Source organism: Amblyomma mixtum, chromosome 6 (assembly GCF_055824585.1).
Source record: "Amblyomma mixtum isolate Tamu chromosome 6, ASM5582458v1, whole genome shotgun sequence".
NCBI lineage: Eukaryota > Metazoa > Arthropoda > Arachnida > Ixodida > Ixodidae > Amblyomma > Amblyomma mixtum.
The window spans coordinates 93622762-93647948 of record NC_143017.1 but is presented as its reverse complement, the minus strand read 5'-3'; the positions used below and the strand labels follow the sequence as shown (position 1 = coordinate 93647948).

Below are 25187 nucleotides of genomic sequence, written 5' to 3'. Positions count from 1 at the left end.
GCTTTTTGTCTGGTGGCGGATAGATCGTCCTTTCCAGTTTAATCTGATTGTTGTATTCGTGAAATGATATGAATGCATCCCTCGTGAAATTTGGGGACTCAACCCGGCTCACTGCTCGGCTGACGTAACCTTGAGATATACTGTGAGCCAACTCGCTTCCCCTGTTCCCCGAGTGTGCCGGCACCCATATTAGTTCCATCTCTCTTTAGTCCCAGTCTTGTCTTATAGATTCGTTATGCCTCCAGGGAGATCATACCCCGCGCGAAAATGTTTATAGCCACCTTGGAGTCGCTAATTATGGTGACTGCTTTGGTGCTGGTCATTGCCATGGCGATAGCCGCCTCCTCCGCTGTCCCTGAGTTCTTTGTTTTGCCGAACCGGCCGTTAATGTTTCACTCTAGTCATTCACGCCCACGACCACAAAGGAGTCGGCTCCTTCGCATTCCGCCGCGTCTACATAGGCTGTGTATTCCGAGCCTTCTAGCTTGGCTTCAAGGGCATTTCCTCTTACTCTCCTCCTGACTTCGTGAAAAGCAGGGTGCATGCTTTTGTAATTGGTTTAAGAGTGAGTAATTTTGCAACTGCGGTAGGTAATTTTGGCTGCGCGTTTCTTTCCGGGATTTTACCAAGTAGTTCTAGGTTGCTCAGGTTCATCCTCCTCGGGGGTGAGGTTGCGAGCCTCCTTGATTGCGCAAATATATGTGCCTCGCATAGTTCCGTGGTGGTGTTGTAGAACCCTAGCTTAGGAAGTATTTCCGTGGGAGTGCAGTGGGGCAGCCCCAAGGATGCTTTATATGCCTGCCTTATGATCCCGTCTATTTTGTTCTGTTCCGCCAGCCCTGGCTTGAGGTAGAAGATTGCGTATACTGTTCGGCTAATCACAAAAGCCTGAACCATTCGGCAGAGATCTTTCTCTTTGACTCCCCGTCTTTTGCTAGCTATTCTCCTTATTAGCCTGGTTTTCATGTCAATTGTCGACTTAATATGTTTATTGTACCTGTGCTCTAACTATTGTACTGTATTATAAGGCCTAGGACTGATTTTGTCAACTCTGGCTACCGGTGTCTCATTAACCTGTACGAGAATGTCTCCTGCGTTGGTATCGCGTTTGCTCGCCCCCCGGATCACCAGAAGTTCGGATTTGCTTGGCAAGCATTTTAACCCTGCCCATTCCGCATATTCCTGGACAATATCGATCGCCTGTTGGAGATTTTGTTCTATTTCCCCATCGTTGCCTTTGTGCGTCGCTATTGTTATGTCGTCCGCCTGTAGCGTATGTTTTTTTTATCCCTTCGACAGTCTTCAATAGTGGCGGTAGGTTCTTCAACGGCCGGTTGAATGAGAAAGGAGAGAGCACTGAGCCCTGCAGGGTGCCCTTGTCTCCCAGCTTAAGAGTTTCGGACTTGAAGACTCCTAGATTTATTTCTGCTGTTCTTTCAGTTAGAAAGTCTCTAACGCAATCTTAGGTCCGCTTTCCAGGGGCAATCTCCTTAGTATGACCTCGTGTTTGACGTTATCAAAGGCTTTCTGTAGGTCGAGTCTCAGTAAATTTTTCGCGCCCCCTTTTCTTTGGGCGCATCTATGATGTTTGCTTTGAACTGGAGCATGACGTCCTGCGTGGACAGCTTGTTCCTAAATCCTTGGATCGTTTCAGAAAATACCTCCATTTCCTCTGCGTATTCCTGGAGTCTGTTTAAAATTACATCCTCCGTCATCTTCCCCAGGCACGACGTTAGTGATATCGGCCTAAGATTGCCCACTTCAAGTCTCTTCCCTGGCTTTGGAATAAAGGTCACCTTTGCATGTTTCCATTCTGATGGTAGACTACCGCGTTTCTATATTTCATTTAGGTGGTCTGTAACTACCGTGACCGAGACTACATCTAGGTTCTTTAGCATTTTGTCGCTTACCCCATCTCGTGGGGTCTTGCGGGTTGTTTAGCAGCGTGAGCCTTAAGTTTTGGATTTCTGTCCATAGTTTGTTTCTTTAGGGGAGACCATCCGATATCCCCATGCCGGATGCGGGGCGTTGAAGCCCCTCGTGATTACTAGTCCTTTCTTATAAGCTAGTCTAATGGCTTTCCGTAATAGGTCCGCCAGCCCTGTCCCCCGGTTTCTCAGTAAGCTGTATGTGTTCAGAATAAAGAGACCTGTCCCCTTTTGTGTTTGGGATTATTTGTAGCATCCCATAGTCCTCGAGTGTGTTTTCGAGTGCGTGTTGTGTTGCCGTCAGATTTCCTTGCACCAGCGTGGCCGTGAACGACTTGGATTCGTGCTCCTTTTGTACTTCTACCGGGGTGTACGCGGCGTAGCCATTTATTTTGACAGCGCCGCTTTCCTCTTGTAGCGTGATTATGTGCGGTGCGTTTATGCTTTTTTGAATGTATGCCTGCAGGTTCCCTCTTTTTGATTAGAAGCCTCTGCAGTTCCAATGCCAGATTCTAATTAGTTGGCGAGGGGCCACGACGTCCTATAGAGGCTGTTGCTGCGGTTGCAGCGAGGGGAGGGTGTTGACGGCAACTGGGGGAAGCCTGGCTTCTATTTATTTATTTATTTATCTTTTTCCCACAGCGCCATTTGGCATTACTGTGTGTGTGTGTGTGTGGGGGGGGGGGGGGTTGATACAGTAACACAGCGCATGGATGCAGGTAAATACAAAAAAAAAGAGAGAAACAGCAGCCCAAGCATTCACAAAGTAAGCAAAGAATAACAACATTGTCGCAATGCGCATCTATGTACAGAATTTGGGGTACAAGAAAGTCAACGGTGTTGTTCACCGAATAAACGTGTATTTTAGGACAAAGCACCAACGCAATAGACATGCATATACAAAAAAAAAAACTTCAAATGTGTATTTCACGCTGGTATACTGCGCATTGACCGGAAGACACTGGCTTGCACAGTGAAACGCACGAAACGAATGTTTGCTAGTCGTTCCAGAATTTGCTGGAAGCAAGCCATAGTTCGTTCCCTGAACATGAGGAATTCCACAGTGATATTATCAGCATGTTCATATATTTTGTCTAACCTAGCGGTAAGGGCATCAATTCTAGCGTCTTGAGCGTCAACCCGCTTCAAGAGTGTGTTCATGTCCGACCTCAGCTTGCTGTGGGTTCTAGTCAATGTGTCCTCGTTTGGACTTTCTGCCACCTTTTTGGGCGAACTGTCTTCTGTGTTTCCCTCTCGGGATAGAGGTCTTGTCGCGGGGTGTCCGTATCTGCGATTCTGGTGTCCGTATCTATTGGGTTTTGGATCTCTCCCCCTTTCGTTTGTGTCGTGCAGGGGCGCCTCACTCACGCTTTGTGATTGTTGCAAAGGTGGTTTTTTGACCACCTTCGGCTGTTTTGTGTTTCCCCTAATGAGTATCCTCATCTTCGCCATTTCCTTCTTTATGGTGTCTAGCTCTCTGTCTCTCTTAGCGAGCTGCTCTACCAGCTCCTTCCCCCGAGCTGTTTCCCAAGGGTAGGCCCTACCTGCCCAGCTCACCTTTTTGCCCGTGTCTCCGTTCTTGCTTGAGCCTCTTCCTTTGCTCGAGCTGCTGCCTCTGTCAGGACGCGAGCTGGTGCCTCCGGTCCCCGGTAATGGTGGAAAGGAGCTCGAACTGCTTCTCCCCCGGTAGCCTTGGCGGGTGTCGCTCTGGTTCCTGGTCCTCGATCTTGGTTGGTGTCCGGAGTCATGTTGCCCTTGCTCGTTCTTGGCTTTATAAGGTTCTTTCTTGGCCAGCCGATACTTGCAGTCCCGGTTAAGGTGTTGTGTGTCCCCCCGCATACGATGCATTCGGGATTGCACGTTGGCAGTTCTCCCTCCGGCGGGTGTAGGTGGTCTTCTTCTCTGAGGGTGGTCTTCACCTAATCTGCGGCAACGCTTTACCTGTGGCTTATAGCACACATCCGCCCCGTGTCCCGTCTTTCTGCAGTTGTAGCAGGTTTCTACCCGCTCTCGGCACGGCTAGACGATGAACACTGATTCCCAGTAGAAGACTTGTCTGGGGATCTTTTTCTCTCCAAAGGTGATCGAAATAGATCTCGACTTGCCGATTCTTCTGGCGTTGATTGGTTTATGGTTTATGGGGTTTAACGTCCCAAAGCGACTAAGGCTATGAGGGACGCCGTAGTGGAGGGCTCCGGAAATTTCGACCACCTGGAATTCTTTAACGTGCACTGACATCGCACAGTACACGGGCCTCTAGAATTTCTCCTGCAAGGAAATTCAGCCGCCGCGGCCGGGATCGAACCCGCGTCTTTCGGGCCAGCAGCCGAGCGTCTTCTGTCGTTGAGTACTACGACGTCCGGGTTACGTTTAATGAATCCTTGACGGACTTCTCCCGGTGTTCCGATATCATAGGCGTTGTATACCACGCCCCTAATGGCGTCGTCGGGAGCCGCGACGTAGGGTGCTATAGCGACGGTCTTCTCCCCGATAGCTATCGTCTTGATCCCCGCCTAGGTGCTCGCGCGTTGACGATTCAGTGTGCTAATCGTGTACGTTTGTTCACGGGGTTGATTCTTGCAGCGTCTTCGTCCAGGACGTCTCCATGTGGTAGTTGAGCGGCCGCGCACGTGGCCTGCAGTCAGTGACGTGGCACGTAATCGTTCAAATTCCAGCCTCTGGGCCTGAAGATTATCGTACAGTCAATCTCCGGGAGCTTCGACATCAATGCCCTTTTTCGGATGTTCGGATCTTGCCTCTTTTTCTGAGTGGCAGTCGATTTTTTCACCCCGGCGCCGTGCTCGCCAGCGTTCCTGCCGAAGTTCCCGGTGGCGTTCGTGCCAGCGTTTCCGCTGGCGTTCGCGGGCTTCCTGCCTTTTTTTCATCATGCGGTCATGCATGCCGAGAGCGGTCTCCCACTCACCGCTCTCGAATTCCGAGTGGGCCTGTTCGTCTCCGTCGACTGCGTTGATCACCGTGGTGGTCACAGGGCCGCCCCATGGGTCGGCTCCCGTCGATGCAGGGGTGGCTAAGTTATGTTAGTAGTTTAGGGCGTTAGGCCTAGCTAGCTCTCACGCATGAGAAAGGTGAAAAGTTCCATTAAATGCGAAATAACCACCGTTAATTTTGCCTGAAATCTGGTGTCCTCTTGCACGGTGTGACAATCCGGATATGTTCGCGGTGGTTTCCGGCCCGCAGGCAAAAGTGGAACGCCGAAAAACAACTCCTTGGCGGGAGCGCAAGCGACGCACATCCGCATGGCTGGCCGGTCTCGTGAATCTGAGAGAGAGAGAAAGAGGTCGGCAGGAGGTCTCCGGAATAATTTAGACCACCTGGGGATCTTTAACGTCCACTAATGTCGCACAGCACAAGGGCGCCTTTTGCGTTCTGCCTCCATCGAAACGCGGCCGCCGCGGTCGGGTTCGCACCCGGGTGCTCCGGCTCGTTAAACGAGCGCCTTAACCACTGAGCCAACGCCGCGGGCATCCGCGGCGGCGAGCGGATCATTAGACGTCGCTTTTTCGACTACTTTTGCAATAGTGGCTAAAGCATCTTCAAATGATGCCTTTGGTATCGTTTTGTATTTAAAAAGTCGTTTCCTTCCAAATAAACCAGTTGAGAAAAACGCGCTCGTCCTGTTGTCTTCTTTCTTTGTCTCCGTTTTGTTTGCACCCCCATTCTCATCATGAACAGCTTCCAACTAGCCCAACTTTCCATTCTGCTGATCTTTAAATGAGCCACTCATTCCACTCCCCACCCCCTCATCACAGCTTCTAGTGAAACAATCGTTCCTCGGATAGGCACCCGACGGTGCCACGTGTATTACCCATGCAAAAGCTGCTTGTTTTCGGTCGCCGATGCTGCCGATGACGTGGATTTCAGCCATGTCCCTACATACCCCCTTATTGCGTAAGGATTTTTTGACACATGATGGGGAGTTCTTTACAATAGCGGTAGAAGAAGGACATGCACTCATAGGAACATATTGTCTATAGCTAACTTGTGGTGGAAGGAACCACAACTTCCAGACGAAATGAAGTAACGCGAATATGACGACCGCCCGGGCTTTAAAGCGCCAGGGCCAGGGCGCAAGCACGGGTAGCGTGCAGCGAGACTGTGGCGCCGCGTGGTGACAGCCAACAGAAGCCTGTGGCGGGCTATCTGGTGAGAGCATAGACCAGCGCGCGGGGCATCACCATTGAAGATCCGGAACTGCCAGACGCCCGAGTTGCGACTAACAATAACTGACGTGTTTAAATCAGTTTCGTCCTGGAAGTCACCAGATGTTATAGAAAGAAACTCCGGCGGATGCAACTGTTCGGAATGTGGTTGAGAATTTGCATATTCGCGGTGGTTTTAGGTTTTCTATAGTAGCAAGTGTAGGGACTCTCATGTCCTGGCTTAAATTTATTTTACTATCTTATTGATCAATTTGGATGTGTAAAGAGCCTCTATTGTATATAATAAACTAAATTATGTGTGCGGCAGCCGTAAATTCATATCTAGATGTGTGATTGTCTTGCCAATCGTCGTGGATGATAAACCTCTGATGTCCACCTTCCGCGTGTGTACAGTGTGCAGCATGGATTCGGCTTCCTGGTGTCGGTGTTTCATTATTGAGTTATCCTCTTATGCCTAGCGCACAGGTACAGGTGCAGTCAAAAGTAAATGGAAGGCGCGACAGCGTGGCAAACCATGTCGCAGCGCTTTCTAACGCCGGCTCTGGAAACTGCTTAGCTCGGTCGCCAGGAAGCCGCGCGCGCTATCAGCAGACCCTTGTATTGAGCGTACGGCCATCACTTTCGGCGGCTCGAACGGATGCTTGTTGCTTTTCAAATGTGACACCACGGATTTCACGGGCGCTGCCTGCGATTAGTTTGAAGAGCGATTTGCGCCGTTTGAAAATAGTCAGCAGCTGGCCCGTGCTCCTTGTGGCGACGAGCGGACGCCGCTATCATCGGCGTGTTTTGATTGCTTAGTGATGATGACGCATTTAGCGGCAGGCAGCGCCCGTGAAATCCGTGGTGTCACATTTGAAAAGCAACAAGCATCCGTTCGAGCCGCCGAAAGTGACGGCCGTACGATCGAGACAAGGGGCTGCTGATAGCGCGCGCGGCTTCCCGGCGACAGAGCTAAGCAGTTTCCAGGGCCGGCGTTAGAAAGCGCTGAGACATGATTTGCCACGCTGTCGCGCCTTCCATTTACTTTTGACTGCACCTGTACGCGCGTTTTACAGCATTTTCCGCGTCTCCTTTACTCTAGTAGTCTTAACTGGCACACAGTTTCTCGACTCAGTTTTTGTAGCCCGTATTATTTAGTTTTGTCTTCTCAAACAGAAGCGTATTCCATGCCTAAAGTGAAGTAATTTTTTTGAATGTTTGTCATGAGTGTTGGAGCAATAAACGTTAGCAGTCTTACGCGACACATCGCACAAATAAGAAAATTAAATATAAGTGCCGCTTCCCCTCTACGTGCCCTACATATATAGGCATATCTCCCTAATTTCATTTTCTGGGGAAACCCCTGGGGAATTCCAAGCTAATTTTGATCGAATCAGGCAAACGTGGTACTAAAGCAGAAAGACTGTCGTATGCCATCTGTGCTTCGAGTTTCAGCCCGAATGAGACATCGGTTTCACCGAGGGAAGCCTTTTACGGTGCGCGTTAGATTTGCAACAGGCTCTACATAGATTCCACAACACGCTGAACAGTGAAATCAGCGAGGGATGCTGAGCACACGCTGCGCAACACGAAAAAGATAAGCTGCAAGACGCGACCCAACGCAAATCAACCAAAGCTAAGATAACGGAACTACGAACGAGCTGCCCTGTTGGAAGAGAAGTGGCTGATGGCCACGACTCGAAAAGTCGCGAAAGCTGCCTGGGATGACCAGTGCTGTGCCCAGTTTGAACAGAAGACGATGTCGGCGGCACGGCTAACAGCTAAATGACCTCACCGATACCCGAACATAGTTACCAGCATCTTTGAACCCCCGTAAAATGTGCTTCCACTTTATTGCAACGCATTTTGCTCGTATACCTACCCTTAATAATGTTGTACACTTAGTTTTTTTTCCAAAAAGCTTTTTATTTGTTTGAACAAATGTTTGCCTGATATTTCCTAGCCACGACTTTATTTTCCTTCCAGGCCCTACTTTTCTCACAGTAACCTGTGCCGCTAAGTGCGCCGAGTGCACAGCTCATATTAGGCCCTTAATCAGGCATGGCACCGATTTTGAATATTATAATCGCTAACTGGTTTTTATTTAACCTGAGAGGATAAATGCGATGATAAAAAGGCGGGGCCTCCAAGAGGTATTATGCAAGGGCGAGAAGAAACTTAAACTTGTCTTTGTGCGCGCCTTTCCTACCTACTCTTCAGGACAATGGGACACATTTTATGTCACCCTATGCCAGTTCTCGAGTTGCGAACACAAAAAAGCATATACAAACCCTTCCCAGTCGGTTAGAATGAGTGTTTCACTACATCCAAAAAAGAATTGTCGCTACCACGCCACGTTCCAGCGAGTAGTTGTACATAGCAGTCGGTGATAATTTCGAGGGTCAAAGTAGTAGCAGGCAGGAAATGTCACACGAAAAGAGACCTGGTGCCTGCTTGTTGTATTTTTTGGTGCCAGCTATACGAATGCCGATCAGTGCTGACATGGGGAGCGTCAGATGCTCGAATCACTCCGGGAAAACCCCCACGCTCCACCTACTTGTGTGCACCGCTGCCGAGCCTACGACACTTCAGGCACAGGCATGTGTCTTTTCGTAGCGAGACACTTGAAAACTCTGGGGTCAAAATTTCTTATCCTAAGCTTAAGGAACACTCATCGATCTTAGGCGTACATAGCAGTCTACTCAGGAAAGCCTGTTGCTAGGGTGAGGATACGCCTCAAGACCAAGAAAGTCGATACAGCTGAAAACGCATTCCAGTCGCTACCGTTCATCCTGATACAGACCTCTTGTGCGCATTCTGTAGTCTCAATGACGCGCGCTGATGTTCACTGCTGGTTCAACCGCTGCATGGAACTGCGCCGTGCGCCAGGGGCACGGTAGCGAAACCGACGCGGGAAGGCGGCAATGAGCGAGTCTGGAATGCGTGCTGATTGCGCCCTATCCGAGCACTCGGGCCACGCTAAGCAGATTTAAAACCACTCGGCGTCGATCAGGGGGTGGGATTACCGGGCAGCTCCTATTACGAGAGCCGTTCGCCACCTGTCACGCCGACGCGGCGACAGGTTAGCAGGCAGCGAACCCCCACGTGCCAAGCCCATTATCGGCAGGTATATAAGAGACCAGATGGGGTTGGCTTCTGCGAGATCTCCACGGCTTGCGTACAGCACAGGTGAGCGACCATGTCCTGCAAAGGGCTTTTTCTGCTGCAACGCTGACTGTGGTTAAGCTGGGATATTGTTCCAAATAACGCTGTCTACTTTTTTCTTACCACTCCTACTATCAAGGCGATAAATAGCTCAAGCAGTCTCTTGTTTTTCTACTTTTTAATTTAGATGAGGTTTCTCTTCTTTCATCTTTTCTCTAAAACAGCGAGAATGGCGCACAGGCTACCTTAGGGAATGCTGTTATTGAGGCCTTTCGAAAAAATATGACCTCCATTTTACGAAAACGCGGCACACTTACGGCGTACTGTGAACTAACATGGTTGGCTATTCTGGGTTCTAGAAAATGCGAACTCATATCTCTGTTTCCACCCAACAGCCCGTTTAGCGTGGAAGAAAAGGTGACGCGAGCGCTTGCTAGTACGGAACGAGTTTCGTTAGTCACAAAAAAGAAATATATAATCATCTGAACTCAAAACTAAAAAAAGAACAGCTGAATGAACTGCAGAAAACCATTGGAGTCAGAAAAGCGATGAAACTGTAACTGCGTATGGAAGAGGTGCGCTACCTTGAAGATAACGTGCTTCTACGCAATCATGCCTAAGCGTTAATTTGCGGAGGCTAATTGGGTTCATCTTTACGACACAGAAATCTTCAATAATATCACTTGTACGCGCAGCTGCATGGTTCTTTCTACACTAACTTTTATTGAATTCGGAGAGTATCGGCATGAACTGCTTCGTAATGCTCAATTTACGCTTTCCAAAGACGCACAGAGTTTGCGCGTACGCACTGGTGGTCACTGGCGAACCGACTAGTTTCCCGGGCGTGGCGATCAGCGTGCAACAGCGGAGATTTATCGTCAACGGTGCGCCAGCACAGTGAGTTTAAATTCATCCAGCGTGTTTTTATGGCACCGGCTAGACTGCTGACCGAGCGGCAAATTGTACTAGGCTTATTGCGGCCTATGAAAACTTCCCCTAGGTCAGTCCTGGTCCTTGCCTCTTTTTTCATCTTCACAGGCTCTCGTACAGAATGCATGCCGCCACTAACGAGATTCTGCGCCAAGCTACTAAAAATACTGTTAGGGGGCCCAGCTCGATCCAGGCGCTCCACTTACGAAAGAAAGCTTTTCTTGATGCTGTGATGGCGTGATCTGTTCATGGAATTCTGCAGTATGGCGGCAACACAAGAGAGTGTACTGCGGCTTCGAGAACATAGGGATGCTAGTATCAAGAATGGTTTGCAATCAGCCGGCATCTAAGCTACTTTAGCAGCAGTGGTCGCGATTGGCCAGTGTGCCGATTCCAACCAATCATGCACAACTGCTTCATTGCGGCCCTTCAGTAAATTTGAGAGCGAAGATTTGGATAAGGCAAAGCGCGGCGGTTCAACTTTAGCTACAGCATCTAGTCCGTGGTGTCTTAGAATGCAGCCAATATTTAGGAATCCAGCAGAAGAACTATTCAATTCCAGGGTAGAAGTTTTTTCGAAGTGGACTCGGTGACGTAATGAGCACCTCACTGCATTCGCCGCATGCTGTATGAAATAGAGCAGAGCAGCACAACAGCGCAGGAACGCTAGAATAAGTACAGGACAACCATGATACGACAGATCTTGCAGGGTGTATAGATGGTTCAAAATTTGAAAGCACTAAAACGCATTTCACTAACGACCACAGAAGTGCGATAGTTAAGAGTTGGCCCCGTGTCATTCTTCCTGTGTGCTCGCCTAACAATTTCAATTTCCCACCTTGGAATTACTATGACACTTTTGCTAGTGTTTAACAAATCTGTGGATTGTGTTTTGGGGAGCGTGAACATTTCACGCTCTTTCATGATAAAACTTTTCGCACTTTCATGGTCTCTTCTTTCTATGTAGCTTCTTGCGTTCTAAAGAGGGGGGAGAGACTCTGGGCGTTCGAGAAGAAACTTCATAATGAAGCGCGATTCAGAGCAATAGCCATGAAGGATAGCTGATTGAATTTTAACAAAACGTTAGTCAAGACGTTTCTTTCGTATTCGCTGCCCAGCGTGCAACGGTTGTTCTCTTATGTGAGTAACCTGATGGGTCCGGTATAAACCAATATTTAGAACAGCCAACTAAGGTTGAAACCCAGTGTTTTCGGTTCTGTTTGTACGAGAGAAAACAGACGTTGTAATAGATTTTCAGCACCGTCTCTTTTGTTCTTCCCTGTCGGCAACGTATGGATGGCTTTCGCAGCGTTAGCGCTCAGTGACTGTACCTGCGATGCTTGCAGGTCAGCCATCATGAAAGAGATCACGTGGTGCGGACCAACGCTGGCCCTGCTGACAGCACTGCTGTCGCTGCCCGCCGTCCATGCTCAGTACGTGCAGCTGTACGGGGCTGGCCCCGATATGTACTCCAGGAACCTGCAGCGCAGCATTTCCACCATGGTGCGGTGAACACTTTTAACATCACGTTCACAGGGCTCCCGGACACTGAAGGGAGTCAGCGCTCAGCAGCGACGCAAAATGATCGTTCATGCCAGTAACTCAGAACACTGTGTTTTGTAGGGCCTCGGTCACTGGGTATTAATATTGTCTCCTATACAGCTGTTGCTAAAAGGATTTAGGTAATTTCTTACACCCGTGGATAAGGTGTGTTTGACAGTGACATCCTGAAAACTATGCTGTTGCAGAAAGACCTAGCCCCGTGTGGCAAGAACTGTGCTTATTAGAATATGGCATATTGATCAAGATTTGGCAAAGTAAAATTGATATTAAGGAAGGCTTGCATGTTTTAAATAGGCAAAATTACCTCTTGGGTGGCTTGAACGAAGGCAACAAACGCTTATTTATTATGTCTAATCAGAAAAATATGCAGCTCAATCAGCATAAGAATGAATGCTCTCCATTAGGAATACTAATCCATCCGCCCAATTCTTTATGCAGGAGCAAACGCACTTTTTCTATACACTTCATTAAAGAAGATAAACCTCGCTAAACGTTTAAGGAACACCCGCGTTCGGTCGTGAAAAGATGTTGCAATGTTTCGGCTTTGCTAGTCACAATTTTTGTCAACGCAATAAAGGTGGCCATCTAGGCTAGTTGCAGTCTCGAGACTATTTAGGCCAGTTATCTTGTTGGTGCACTGAGTGTAGTCTCAAAAAATTACGCATGCTACCCTTGTTGGATATTTCTAGAGCCGTTTATTGCTTCCCAGAATCCCGGTGCTTAACAGACGATTTTGTCTGCTTTCGTGCCGCATACTTCGTTACATATCCGTCACATGTCCGTCGTGTACAGAGCGGAGCCGAGCTGGCCAACCTACTGCAACGGTTGCTCCGAGACGCAGCCTTACTTCGGAAGCGCTCTCAAGACGGCGGAGACGTCCAGGTCAGATATTTGCACTTTCAATTGCTTAGTTGTACAGCCATGTCAGTCGACCAGGCCGCTAAGCGCGTATGGTGTCCAATAATTCGTTGATCCTACTTCTGTTTAGAAACAACGGTAGTTCAGGCCACCGATGTAGGCGGCCTCATTTGGTTATCGACTTAAATTCGCTGTATAGCATCCAGATTTGTTTCAAACGTTCTTTCTACAATACTGCAGTAATACTGTTGATGCCTTTTTCGCGGTTTTATCACGATGCCAGCTTACGGATTTGGTCGGAATAAGCTCCGACAAATACGGCAAACAGGGTACGCCGCTCTGTTCTTATATTTTAATGGGATAGCGTTAGGGCTTCCGTTCTGCTGAAAATAAGACATTTGTTTTCGTCGTCGGCGACGTGGTCGGATTTGTGAGCGACGAATCCCTGAAGAGGCAACCTAGATGGGCCACCTAGGCCACGTGACCCTGTGACGTCATCACAACCTGCTCACCGGATTGTGATCAAACTCACCACCGTGGCAGTTAATCACTGGTAGTGTGAGGTTGTTCGGGAAGAGCAACCGACTTCGCGCAAGCCGTACCTGTGGCAGCAACTGCCATCGCCGGGCAGTGGCGCATCGCTTAACCCCAGCACCACTGCGCCAGGAATGATGTTAGGACTCCGAGGGATCTATGAATCTAATGTCTAGAATGCACAATGCCGCATATATGAACGCATTAACGCTATCGCTTGATACTATTAAAGCGGAGTTTAAGTGCCCCCTACGATTTGTTCCTGTTAGTTCCGTTGATCCTAAATATGTTAACTCTTCATGAATTGTGCAACTTTTAGCATAAATGACGAGAACTAATCTGCTATCATGCAGTATATTTCTTGGTGGTGGAACTTTATTTCCAGCGGATATAGAGGAGCGACCCGAAGTCGCCCCCCCCCGCTTAAACGGCGGCCGCTATCCCTTGGCCAGCGGCGGCGTCTTCAGCCAGCTGGAGGAGTTTGATCTGTGTCCCCGGGTCGGGGCTGAGCAATAGAATTCTGAAGCAAATGTGAAACGGCAGCCTAACATTACAACTATCGGCTGTGTCATGCTTCGTATTAACGATGCACCTGGCCGTTATCACAGGTACGGGCGCTGCAACTCCTGTGAGGCATCCTAAATCTCCGCTGGTTTTCACACTGCAGCAGCAAGAAGAATTCAGTAGAATGCTTCTAATATCGTCCCTAACAGAGGAAAACCACCGCACACAAGTTTACTTATGTGATCACAAACCTGAGTTCTTGGGCGAAAGTCTCAGTGTGGTGCGTATTAAAACATGGGATGAAACTTAAAGAACTTTCATGCAGTAGTTTTAAATCCTTGATTTAAATGCAGGCACTTAGGGCGAGCAGCCTTCGAAGGATGGCATACAAAGGCAAAGGTCGTGAACTGTGATGTCTTGTTAGTGAAAACAGTGGAAAGGAAATGCAGATACTACTCTTGAGGAATGTACGCAGTAAGTGTGTGACGCAGTTAACACAAGGTTGTTCATCCTTTCTTACTCCTTCCTCTCGACTACTGTGCATGCCAATAGGACACGGTGCCACCGGGATTTGTCGGTGCTCGAGGTCGGCGTCAAGACGTGTTCCTGGAGCAGCCGCCAGGCTTCGTGGGTGCGCGCGGCAAGCGTGCTCTGTCGCTGCCGCTTTTCATCAACGGCGCCGGTGATGCTGGGGCCGACGCCTCCAGAACCCAGCTGGACAGACCACTCGCCTCGCAATAAATCTCCTACTCACAGCGACGGCCGACTGCACCTAAAACGTGCTCGAAGGACCGACCGCGCATGAAATGCTGGTAAAAAAAAAAACTCTTCGAATAAAAATCAAGTTGAAATCCCGGTAGAAGCACAAATGTTTTTTTTGTTCATTGATGTCCTAACCTCAAAAGCACAGTTGATATCTTATTTTCGCCTTATGAGGACGAGTACTCTTCGTGTATAGTTCGTGAGCTGTTTTAAAGCAGCCAATCAAGGCTGACAATGTCATGTGTAGGTAGCTGAACATGCTGCCGTGCTTCAACAAAAAAGAACGCCAGTAAACTTTCGTCAAACTTTGTGAAATGCTTTGTTTTTGCTTTCGGTAGACATATATTCATTGATCCACATGTGAGGCTAAGTACTGCTCGAAGCCGAATGAATGTAATTTATGCTTTTTCTACTACCTCAGCTTCCATTTAATGCCAGGATGAAGTACTTTGTGAAATTGTTACAGTGCTCCCAAGTCTTCTCCATACCGCTCGACAGCACGTCGTGATTCAGAGGAAGAGTCATTTGTCAGTAGCTGCTGAGTTAGAGACAAGGTGATTGTGTTTCCTGGTTCATATGGCATATTTGGCTGCACTCGCGCGAAAGCATTGCCGTTTGAGCACAACGGTCAAGGCCAAGTGTCGCTTCATTTTCTGCGCTAGACACAATATTCGCGCGTTCTCTGAGCACTAATCAAAACAGGATAACAGTCACTGCCCTAGAACGAAGTGAACCACTAATATTTGATGCCGCAACTTGGCAGTACAAGAGCTGATGTTTACTTCTGCGTTCTTATTACCACTGTAAGAAAAATATTGCATAAATTTATTCCCAGACATATTATTCTCAATTTATGTGCACCACAACCAGGCTTGTGTTACCACAGCTGGCGTGATAGGAATTTTAAATAAAAGTGACATTTTCCTTTCAATGCTCAACGTGATCAGCCAATGTATCCACATAAGTAACGTATGATCGCGGCAGGTTCATTGTTCAACTTCCCAACATAACAGCGCTGGAAACCCGCGTGATAATGTACGCAAAGAAACGGGCCTCGCCACACACACAACCCAAAAAACCAACACCTACGCCACCGCAAGAAAAACAACACCCAATCTCCAACTCGGACCCCTATAACCCCAGCTACACGGCAACCACAGTTGCAACCGCACAATCATCATGCGCTGGATACCATGCCCAGATTGCATTGAGAAAAATGAGTCTGGTAATCAGATGACTGAAAAAATAATTGTCCGAGTTCCGGCCGAGCGCTTCACAAATTTAGCCTCAACGAAAACGCCGTCACACAATACTGCGAAATAGGCGAGCACAACAAGAGCGTTAGAAGCAGGCAAGCTACCTTTCCTCACCAGTACTTCTCACTCAACACTGAACAAGCACGTATCTCCGCCAAATTCACAGTCACACTGTTCTCCCTCTCCGTACTAAACATTTAAATGGCATGAAACAGCTCACTGTACGAGCTGTCCAGAGATACGGGCAGACACAGAACCCATTTTACATACATGCAACGCTGCCATTTTCTCTTGACATTTCCTTTAACCTCCACCTTCCTCTTACTCCTTTACTCCTACTCAGAGAATCAGTGACGGGCCAGCAGGCACAAGCATAGAAAGCGTCCTTTTTCACGGAGCCATTTAGAGATGGCCTCGAATTAAGACCTTTTTTCCTGCTCTACTTTGGTGAAACTTGCCAGCGAGCACATGAACTGAGCCTGGAATAAGTGCACTGAAAACATTCTTCGGGTCTCCGTGAGTTTATTGCGTTATGAAAATCGGAGATGAAGAGAACTTCAACCGTAAGGCAAAAGGGCACCTGTACAAGTTGACAGACACTGATGAAAAAAAACGAGGTCGTGTGAGGAGCAAGTCGAAGTCGTCATTGTACTGCATCTGCATTAATTTTGTCGTTGCTGTCTTCTGTTCTATTCCAGGCGGCGCGCTGTGGTTAGGGCATTCACCTCTTCTCTTTCAATCGTCGTAGACGCTGAGAAAGCCCACTGCGCATTACAGGGGCTCTGAAAGGCTGTAATAACTTCGCGGTATGCCTGGGATGTTAAAGCACGCCGCTTAAGGAATATTGTCCAGCAAGAAATTTCTTCAATGCGCTTTGAAGAAGCTGAATTATCTGCAGTAAAAATTTGAATTTCAGCGTATTAGCATCATTCCCTCTCCTGTCGTAACTTTTTGCAAGCTGGAAGGTCGGCGCTCCTCCGACGGCCCTACCTCCGGGGACGGAGCTGCCTGACCCCCGTACTGCGCGACTTATTGTCAGCGGCCATGGTAGCTGCCTGACGTCAGAAAGAACAGCCTCCTCTCAACTTGTATACGCAAGTATGAGCGACGAAGTGGGGAGCGAGCATGAAAAAAGTCGCCGGGAAGGGCTCGCCAACTTGCGCACATGGTTATGGGTTCCCTGCTGCGCGTGGCGGTGTACTACTTGGCCCAGGTGTTCATGGCAACACAATGCAGTGACTGAGCGAGTTGATGTGCTGGCCACTTTCGGAGCCCCTTTAAGAGCCATAGACTGGCATGTGTGTGCTGAACTCCGAGAACAGGATCTGAAAAGGCGTTATCAAAAAATAGCGATTTCTTAATACCTACTCAGTCAAGGTATATACTACCCTGACAAAAGTGAGGACCCTGAATGTGAAAAATGCGTAATTTCATAGTCGCAACCAGTGAAAGAAAAGAAATGTTGCAAGTTTAACGTATTTAAACCTAGTAAACGAACGAAAGCAAGTGTTCATTCTTCAATTGTAGGGTACACTTAAGTTCGCCTTAAGGGACTAACGCGATATCTTTATGTATGCAGAATTGATTATTCTCTGCTTAATATTCATAGATCGCAGCGAGTCCTCAACCACCAGCAGCGCAGTGGTCAAGCGATGCGCCACTGCACTGGCAGCTGGCTGTTCCTGTCACATCCACCCGTAGGGATTGTGCAACCCATGTTGCTCTTCCCGAGCAGCCACTCCCGTAGCTGTTGCGACGCTCCTCCGAACTTACTCGAGCTTACCCGAGTTACTACCCGAGCTTACCCGGCAAGACAAGATGACAAGATTCTCGTGCAGGGTTGGTATGTCAGCAGTATGCTTTCGCACTGAAGCTGCATATAGCAACTGCTTGTCCAGAAGAACCGTTCAGGAAGCTAACTCGAGGGGCTCTCTACAGTGGGTGCCCTTTGTCCTTACCACTGTTGCTCTTCCGACTGTTACCACTGTTACCACTGTTACCATGTTGCTCTTCCCGAGCAGCCTCTCGCGCAAGGGGCACGATGCACCTGCGAACTTACCCGAGCTTCGTCCCACAAGATGCATCTTGCGCAGCGCTCCTCCGAGCTTGCCTGAGTTACTGCCAAATGGTAGAGTTACCGAGCAGCTCCGGTAAGCTCGGGTAAGTGTTAACCTTCTGTTAACACTTGCTGTACACACTCTCTGTGCACATGTGCACTTTCTGTGGACGCCACTCATGAGCCAGGAAATGCTTACGAATTAAAAAAAAAATACTGAAGCTCTGTGAGTTGCCTTTAGGCCGTTATAACATTTTGCTGGAAAAAACTTTAGCAGCGAATTATCCCGAACGTTTTTTTCTTACAGACACTTTAGCATAGCGATGCATTAGCAGTGGATTGTGATCTATACTAATCTAATATCACAAGCGCTGGTGCACGCTGGCGAAGGGACGCACTTTTAGTGAAAAGGCTCTGAAAAGTCTAAAATAAGCACGTTGTACAATGCAGCTGAGGCTTGAACATGCTTTGCGGTGTCCTATCTCCGAGTCATTGAGAAACAAGAAAAAAAGAAATCCTTGAGATAAACACAAACACTCTTTGGGAAAGATATGCACATAGACGCTTGTGTAAACGCAATGGATATTTCTAATCTCGCGGTTCTTATCCTGTATGCCTGGGTGTATTGCCAAACGCAGCAGTGCGCGATGTTCCATTCAGGTTGTGCTTCGTACTCTCTCCATAACTGCCCACGAAACATTTGGCCTGATGCGGTGGGAATCTTACCGCACGCCGCTCCTAAAGGCACGGCACATGAGGAACAGTATTGCTGAAACAGTGTATTAGAACCAACCGCTGACTCCATGCACTCAACGTGAGCGCAGGCTATACGACAGTGCCGGAAATGGAAGCGCTCGCTTGCCGGAACTCATTTTCTGCTTTCGCGCGTACTTCAATTTAGAATCGGGGCCCGCGTGTTTTCCCGCTGGATTAGCGTTCCAGAGGCTGCTTAGTATACGTCCGCATGAACCACCGGCAGGCCTGTTTCCGCCTCCGTCATGCCCGTGCAATGCCCGCGAACCCCGCCTGGGGTAAGTACATCTTCCCAGAATACGCGTGCCTGCCACGTCTACGAGGTCGATGAAGCCGCGCAAGCTGCCCACCGCACGAATCGGGCTCGTTCATCTTACTAATGGCGGCCCGCAACCGCTGTGTTCACGCATACAGGAGCAGAATTAGTGGCAGCTCCGGCGGATAATCTCCTGCGCTGGCGCGAGATAGGGAAAGACCCACCGCCCCGCGGGACCCAGACGCCTAGTCTTGACCATACTCGGGACTCGCAGAAGATGGCTGCTTCGGGGAAGCGCACTTCTGGCAATGAGCGTGGTTTGTAGAGAGCCGTGAGAGCAACAGGTATTCCGCGAACTCCTGGGGTGTATCCATGCTGTAAATAGAAGGTGGGATAAAAGCCGTTCATTTAAAGGAACAATGCATCTAGCTAATAGAAATGTTCAGCCTCCACTGTAAGAGAAACGAGAAGGCTACTAGATGCGTCCGGGATATATAAATATGAAGGAATGAAAGGCTTTGCTGGCTTCCTTTGATGGAGGCACTTGTTGATTTTCAGTTGGTGGCTCTCTTACCGACTCTGTTTTATGTCCCCTGTTGTAATATCTTTAAGACCAGGCTGTTGGCCTTTCGTTGGGCACGGAAGCAGAGGTGATCCTAGTTATCTTTAACCAATGTTCTATTTAGTTCCTACAGAATTCTATGGAATTCCTACGCAGAAAAAAATAAACCCATTTTCAAGCCTTCTTCAGAATTCGTTTATCATTTTGTTGTACTTGCTTCACAAACGGTAAGGTATGAAGCCGCCGCGGTGGCTCAGTGGCTATGGTGCTCGGCTGCTGGCCCGAAAGACGCGGGTTCGATCCCGGTCGCGGCGGCTGAATTTCTTTGGAGGAGAAATTCGAGGCCCGTGTACTGTGCGATGTCAGTGCACGTTAAAGAACCCCAGGTGGTCGAAATTTCCGGAGCCCTCCACTACGGCGTCTCTCATAGCCTTAGCCGCTTTGGGACGTTAAACCCCATAAACCAACCAACCAACCAAAGGTATGATAAACTGAAAGCTCATTTGAGTGAGAATAAAGCGGCCATTTATGATTGCGGTGTTGATTATGAGAGAGAAGGAAAGACAGGGAAAAGGTTAACCATGCCAGATATCGTTCGTCAGTTTGTCTAGAGTACGAAGTCATAGGTGAGTAGCAGTGGTGTGCCAGGCCGATTCACTAAATCTGATTTTGACGCGGCGTTTTGTGAGTACAAAAAACAGGGGCCTGACGGCGCTTGGTAAGAGTCGACGGCTCATGTAGGGAAAATTGTAACTTTCAAGAATATGCACATCAATGTATTTAATGCATAAATTCTTCAACACAATTGGGCACGAATAACCTAAGTACTTGTGCACTGTGTGCAGACGGTAAAGTGCGTTCCTAGTTCCTGCTTAAAATAATGATTGATAACTGTTTCGGGCTTGTACAATGTGCATAGTAAGGGCTAGCTTTCTCGGCAGGAAAAGCAGGTAGTGGGAACACAGAATAGGAAATGCTAATTAGAATCGAATGGCAAGGAAGTGATATTGTTCTACCAGCTCCTCCATGGCGTATAACCGACACTTTAGTGCAATCAGTGAGATAAGGAACGTCTACGGCAGCGTAGTAAGAGAAGGCATCCCGCTAATAGAGTGACATTACCCTCGAACACCAGGAGCCTTAGTGTTTTTTTCACGCGAAGAAAGCAGCTGTCAAAAAAAGCACAAAGAAACAAAGAAACACAACGAAACGCAACAAGAAAGAAAGTGCACAGGAGTTCTTGCACTTTGCCTCTCTAGAAATGCGGCCTGTACGGAGCATTGCCAGGACGACTTATTCACTTTGTCGACCAGGCGCCCTCTCTCTTCATATTTATAAGCGACAGTAGCAGAATAGTCAGATCGTTAAGCATAGCTTGGCGTTAGCGCAAACATAAAGGACACTAGCCACCTTATACTTCGACAACGCCGTCATCACGTAACGACGAGAATGCAGTGAGCGAAGATTTCGCTCTTTTCAAGACACACCACTGTCGCATGTAGTGTTTTGTCACTGTGCGGAAACAACTAATACCAGAATGGTAACCTTTCGAGAACGCAAATACAGCTTGAAGAAATATTAGCTTTCATCAAAAGAAATATGCCCACTACGCTTATACTTGTCACGCTGTCGCTGCCGACTTGCATCAGATCACGAGAAGACTGGAATGAACGGGAAATGATGTCTTCAATCCGGCATGCATTTGCTTCTGACGCGCTAATTTCCTAACAAAGTGAGGATAACATATGCGTTCGGAACAAGTTTTCACCTTATAACGCGTGCAAAATATTCTAGAGAAAAAGTTAAGCTCACGCCATTTACATAATTGTATTAAGCACGAAAAGAAAAACTTTGAATTAGAGCCGTTAATACTACATGTGCCTCGCATTTCTGAAGCGAATTTTTAAACCAGTGGCACTTCGCAGAAACTCACTTGGGTCGATTTCCGCGAAAAAGTGAAAACACTATAGAGTACGGACTGACAACGTTGTATAATAAATGCAAATTTGAATTCGTGTACAGAATATATCATTGTGATCCATATTTCGATTTTTTTACCAAAAATGAGGGCATTGCACTGAGCAGCACAGAACATAGTACTGATTTAGCTCATAACTTTTCACACCTTTGCTCCCAAACACAACACGATTTCAAAGTCTTCTCGGCAAAATTATAAGGCCTTTTCAAGAATTCTCCTGACGAATTTTCGGTCTCAGCTGTACTAATGCCAGCAAGCAGAAATAACGAATATATTAACTGTATGTCGAGGGCAAAGCCTTGATTTGTTTTTTTTTTTCATTTTCTAGATTTAACACATATAGAGCGTGCGAATTATTTTTTACAGGAAGAGGGCGCAAGATATCAACCGTCAAGGAGACGTCCGGTTGGTAAGTGCGTAAATAGTACAAAAACAATTGGTGCAGCAAAACAAATTAAGTCAAAATGAGCTCAGTGGTCGAATTAAAAAGTGCAAGAATATTATGCATAAGTCTGTAAATACCACGTACATATTAAATTCTGGAAAAGAGTAGAAACAATAATTACACTACATAGGCTTCCAACAAAAAAAAAACATAAAAAGTGTTAGGGCTATTTGAGAGACGAATACAGAGCAGAGTAATTGAAGATAACCGTCAAACGTACTCTCGAGTGCATTCTCTGAGCGCGAAAAGTTTCAAGAAACTCACGGCATCAATTGAGTCTTTCTCCCGGAAAGTATTAGATGTAAAAAAGCATTCTGATTGAACAGATGTATGAAAACTCCGAGATGAACTTTATCGCAAGCAATATTTTTTGTCGAGAGGAATACCTAGCAATGTGATGTCAGTGCGATTAAGACTTAAATGAACACAGTGCGGGGCATAAAAACACAAGTCACCGCCAAAGCCGCTAGCTGTGTGCAAACGTTCGAACTCATTTCGCCTGAAGACGTCGCAAGTAATGCCGGATTGTGAATTTCCCACAAATCAGTGCACGTTAAAGAACCCCAGGTGGTCGAAATTTCCGGACCCCTTCACTACGGCATCCCTCATAGTCTGAGTCGCTTTGGGACGTTAAAACTCAATAAACCAAACTAAACCAAATCACAAATAGTCGCATAACAAAACCATCCATCCATTCGAGAAATCGTACGAAACGGAGAAGCGCTAGCTGCGTCGCTAAGACTTCTAGACATTTGGGTACAGCTTAACACTCATCTTCGTCAGAGGTACACTACGCGAAGTCAGCATATTAACTTCATGCCCGTTATGTTATATGTGTGGTAAAAGTACGTTTTGCTACGGCTATCGATAGCCAAATTTGTTGCGCCACATCTCAGTAGAGAAGAAAGATTAGGCATAAAGCTGGGTTTGTTGAGGCTGTCAAAGCACTGCCGTGTCCTCCATGTATGATCACAATAAACGTCAAGGCTTCAATGGCCCAACGCAGAGGCGCTGGACCCTCCATCCCGTGTAGACCGATCGGGCAGCAAGCTGTGCCGCGTTGCCCTGTTCTTCTGGCATTTGCCGAAGAAAACTGCGGCGAGCCTTATACGAACTTCGTGCCGATTATTTAAAAAGTGTCCGAAAACTTAAGTATATATTCGATTCGTTCTGAATAATTTTAACAATCACTATCCATTCGTTCAACTCATTGAATAAATGGATGTTCGCTATCTGAAAATTTCGAATACTCACAGGCTTCTGTCACGCGGTTATTTCAAACACCTTGCTTGCTCATGTTCGTTAAAGCTGTTGTATTTTTATCCTCCGAACCTCGAATGCTACACGACCCGCTTCACGGAACATTCAGCAACCAGAGCAATCTCTCCCCCCTTTAGTACCAATCTTTCGCCTTTTACTAAAGATTGCCGTGTGGTGGGGCACACCATTGAGCCTGCAGGCTTATCTCTCCTGTATTCATTAATTTATATATCTGTCTCTGTAGACTGCGAGCATAGCCAACACCGCGCTACTCAATGAGGATATTTTCAACTTGCAATTTTGAGAAAACCTGAATGTCCTGAAAGTCTATATGAGTCAACCTCAGCGGCCTAGGAAAACATTGGAATGAACTGATCATTCGAAATTCGAAATATTCGAACTTTCCAAACAGCTAAGAGCCACGAAGCACGTCGTAGTACCCGTGCAAATTGTAGCGCTTGTTTTTTTTGTGTTTTTTTTTTTTACCTGGTAGCTCCGAAAAAGCGCAAATAAGGTTTGAAGGTTTGAAGGTTTATTTCCGCAACTAGGTGTTGCGAGGACACTCGGGGCAACGAGCCGTAAGCTTCATGGAGGTATATGTTTCCCACTCAAGCTGAGAAAATTGTAAAACCAAAAATATTGTCACAAAAACATCCATCAATCGGCAGCAGATATCAAAAATCCCAACATTACTACACTTGTCAAGCACGGTCATTAGTTGAAGCAATAGGTGACAAAATTTATCTATTTATTTGCATACTAGAGTTTCCTATGACGGTAATTATTTCAGGCATTTATCGCGTTGGGAACTTACGATTTTGCGCTGGTTCGGGGTCTGAATATGCTCTATGGGCCTGAAATTCTAATGTAACCAGTCGTCTGCTCTGCCATAATGCCTGATGATGCAATAAATGCTTGCCTTGAATAGAGACCAAACTGACTGCAAATTCGTTCTTCCAGATTGTTTATTTCGCCAAAGCATTTTATTCACTTCTGTAATCTCTGTTTATGATTTTAAGCCTAACGCAGCTTTGTTCCGGACAAATATATAAGCTTTCTATGCTTAGGTATGGATGATAATTTTACAGGGTTCTCTCGGGACATTTCTAAATAAACTTTACCTCACGAGTCAAGGTGGCTCATTCGCCTTGACATTCGGTTGCTGATCTCAAGAGCGCGGGTTTGATTCCGGCTGTGGCGGCAGCATTTGGATGGCAGTGAAATGATGGACCGTTCATGTGCTGTCCATGCGTTAAAAATCTCCTTATTTGTATAAAATTATCTGGAGCCCTACACTACGGCATCAGTCATAGCCCATGTGTCACTTTGGGTCATTAAACCCCACATTTCACTTTGGGACATTAAACACCACATTTTAGGTGTGCAGTTAAATAGCTATCTGCTCCTCTTTTACGCAACGGCGCACTCATGAGTGTGCACAACACAGCGAACAGCAGTGAAATTAAGCCAAACATGGCCAGCGTCGTTACGTAACAGGGATAATTAAAAAAAAAGGAGAAGCGTTCTGCATTCAAAGAACACAAACGCACATGAAATGGGCCGAAATTGCTGAAAGGTGCGAAATTCATTGGTCTTATGCGCCCCTCGGCTCTTCCATTTGTCCAGCGACAGATGCCAATTGTTTGGCATCAGCTAAGATTCGGGAGGCGCGCGAAGCACATTCGGCAGAAGATAGTTCTGCTAAGAAAGAATAAAATGCAGCGAAATTCGGCTGCTGAACCGAAAGACGCGGCTTCGATCCCGACCGCGGCAGCCGCATTTTGATGGAGGTGAAATTCTAGAGGCCCGTGTACAGTGCGATAAAGAAGCCCAGCTGGTCGAAATTATCCGGAGTCCTCCACAACAGCGGCCCTCATAGGGTGAGTCGTTTTGGAACGTTCAGCCTCACAACATCAAAAAACTAGACAACAGCATGCGCGGTTGATAGTATCCAGCTGCGAGAAAAAAAAAATGAAAACAGGTCAGGGCAGGGCATTGAATGGAATAAATTCACAGAAGTTGAAACAGAAATATATGAGCTTTAGGGCAGGAAATGAGGTTATTTAAATATGAAATTAAGCAAGAACAAAGAAATTCACGGGTTGCGCCAAATAGATCAGGGTGGGGCTTAAAGATGGAAAAAATGAACTACACAAAGATTGTAAAGTGAAGGCGCGAAAAAACCGCGCGCGCACGCACGCACGCACGCACGCACGC

At 47.3% G+C, this 25187-nt stretch overlaps 1 protein-coding gene and 1 pseudogene across 1 annotated transcript in view; both read left to right on the top strand.

Annotated features, from left to right (window-relative positions):
- Positions 1 to 14447, top strand: part of LOC149339717 (uncharacterized) — a 40365-nt gene extending 25918 nt beyond the window's left edge. Inside the window, exons 2-4 of the mRNA XM_089550553.1 lie at positions 11530 to 11686; positions 12539 to 12628; positions 14195 to 14447. Of these exons, the coding sequence (XP_089406679.1) occupies positions 11540 to 11686; positions 12539 to 12628; positions 14195 to 14383 (426 nt within the window). The 5' untranslated portion in view covers positions 11530 to 11539 and the 3' untranslated portion in view covers positions 14384 to 14447. The remainder of the gene's footprint in view (positions 1 to 11529; positions 11687 to 12538; positions 12629 to 14194) is intronic.
- An 8639-nt stretch (positions 14448 to 23086) lies between these two features.
- LOC149339716 (U5 spliceosomal RNA) lies at positions 23087 to 23202 on the top strand (annotated as a pseudogene).
- The last annotated feature ends 1985 nt before the right edge of the window (positions 23203 to 25187 follow it).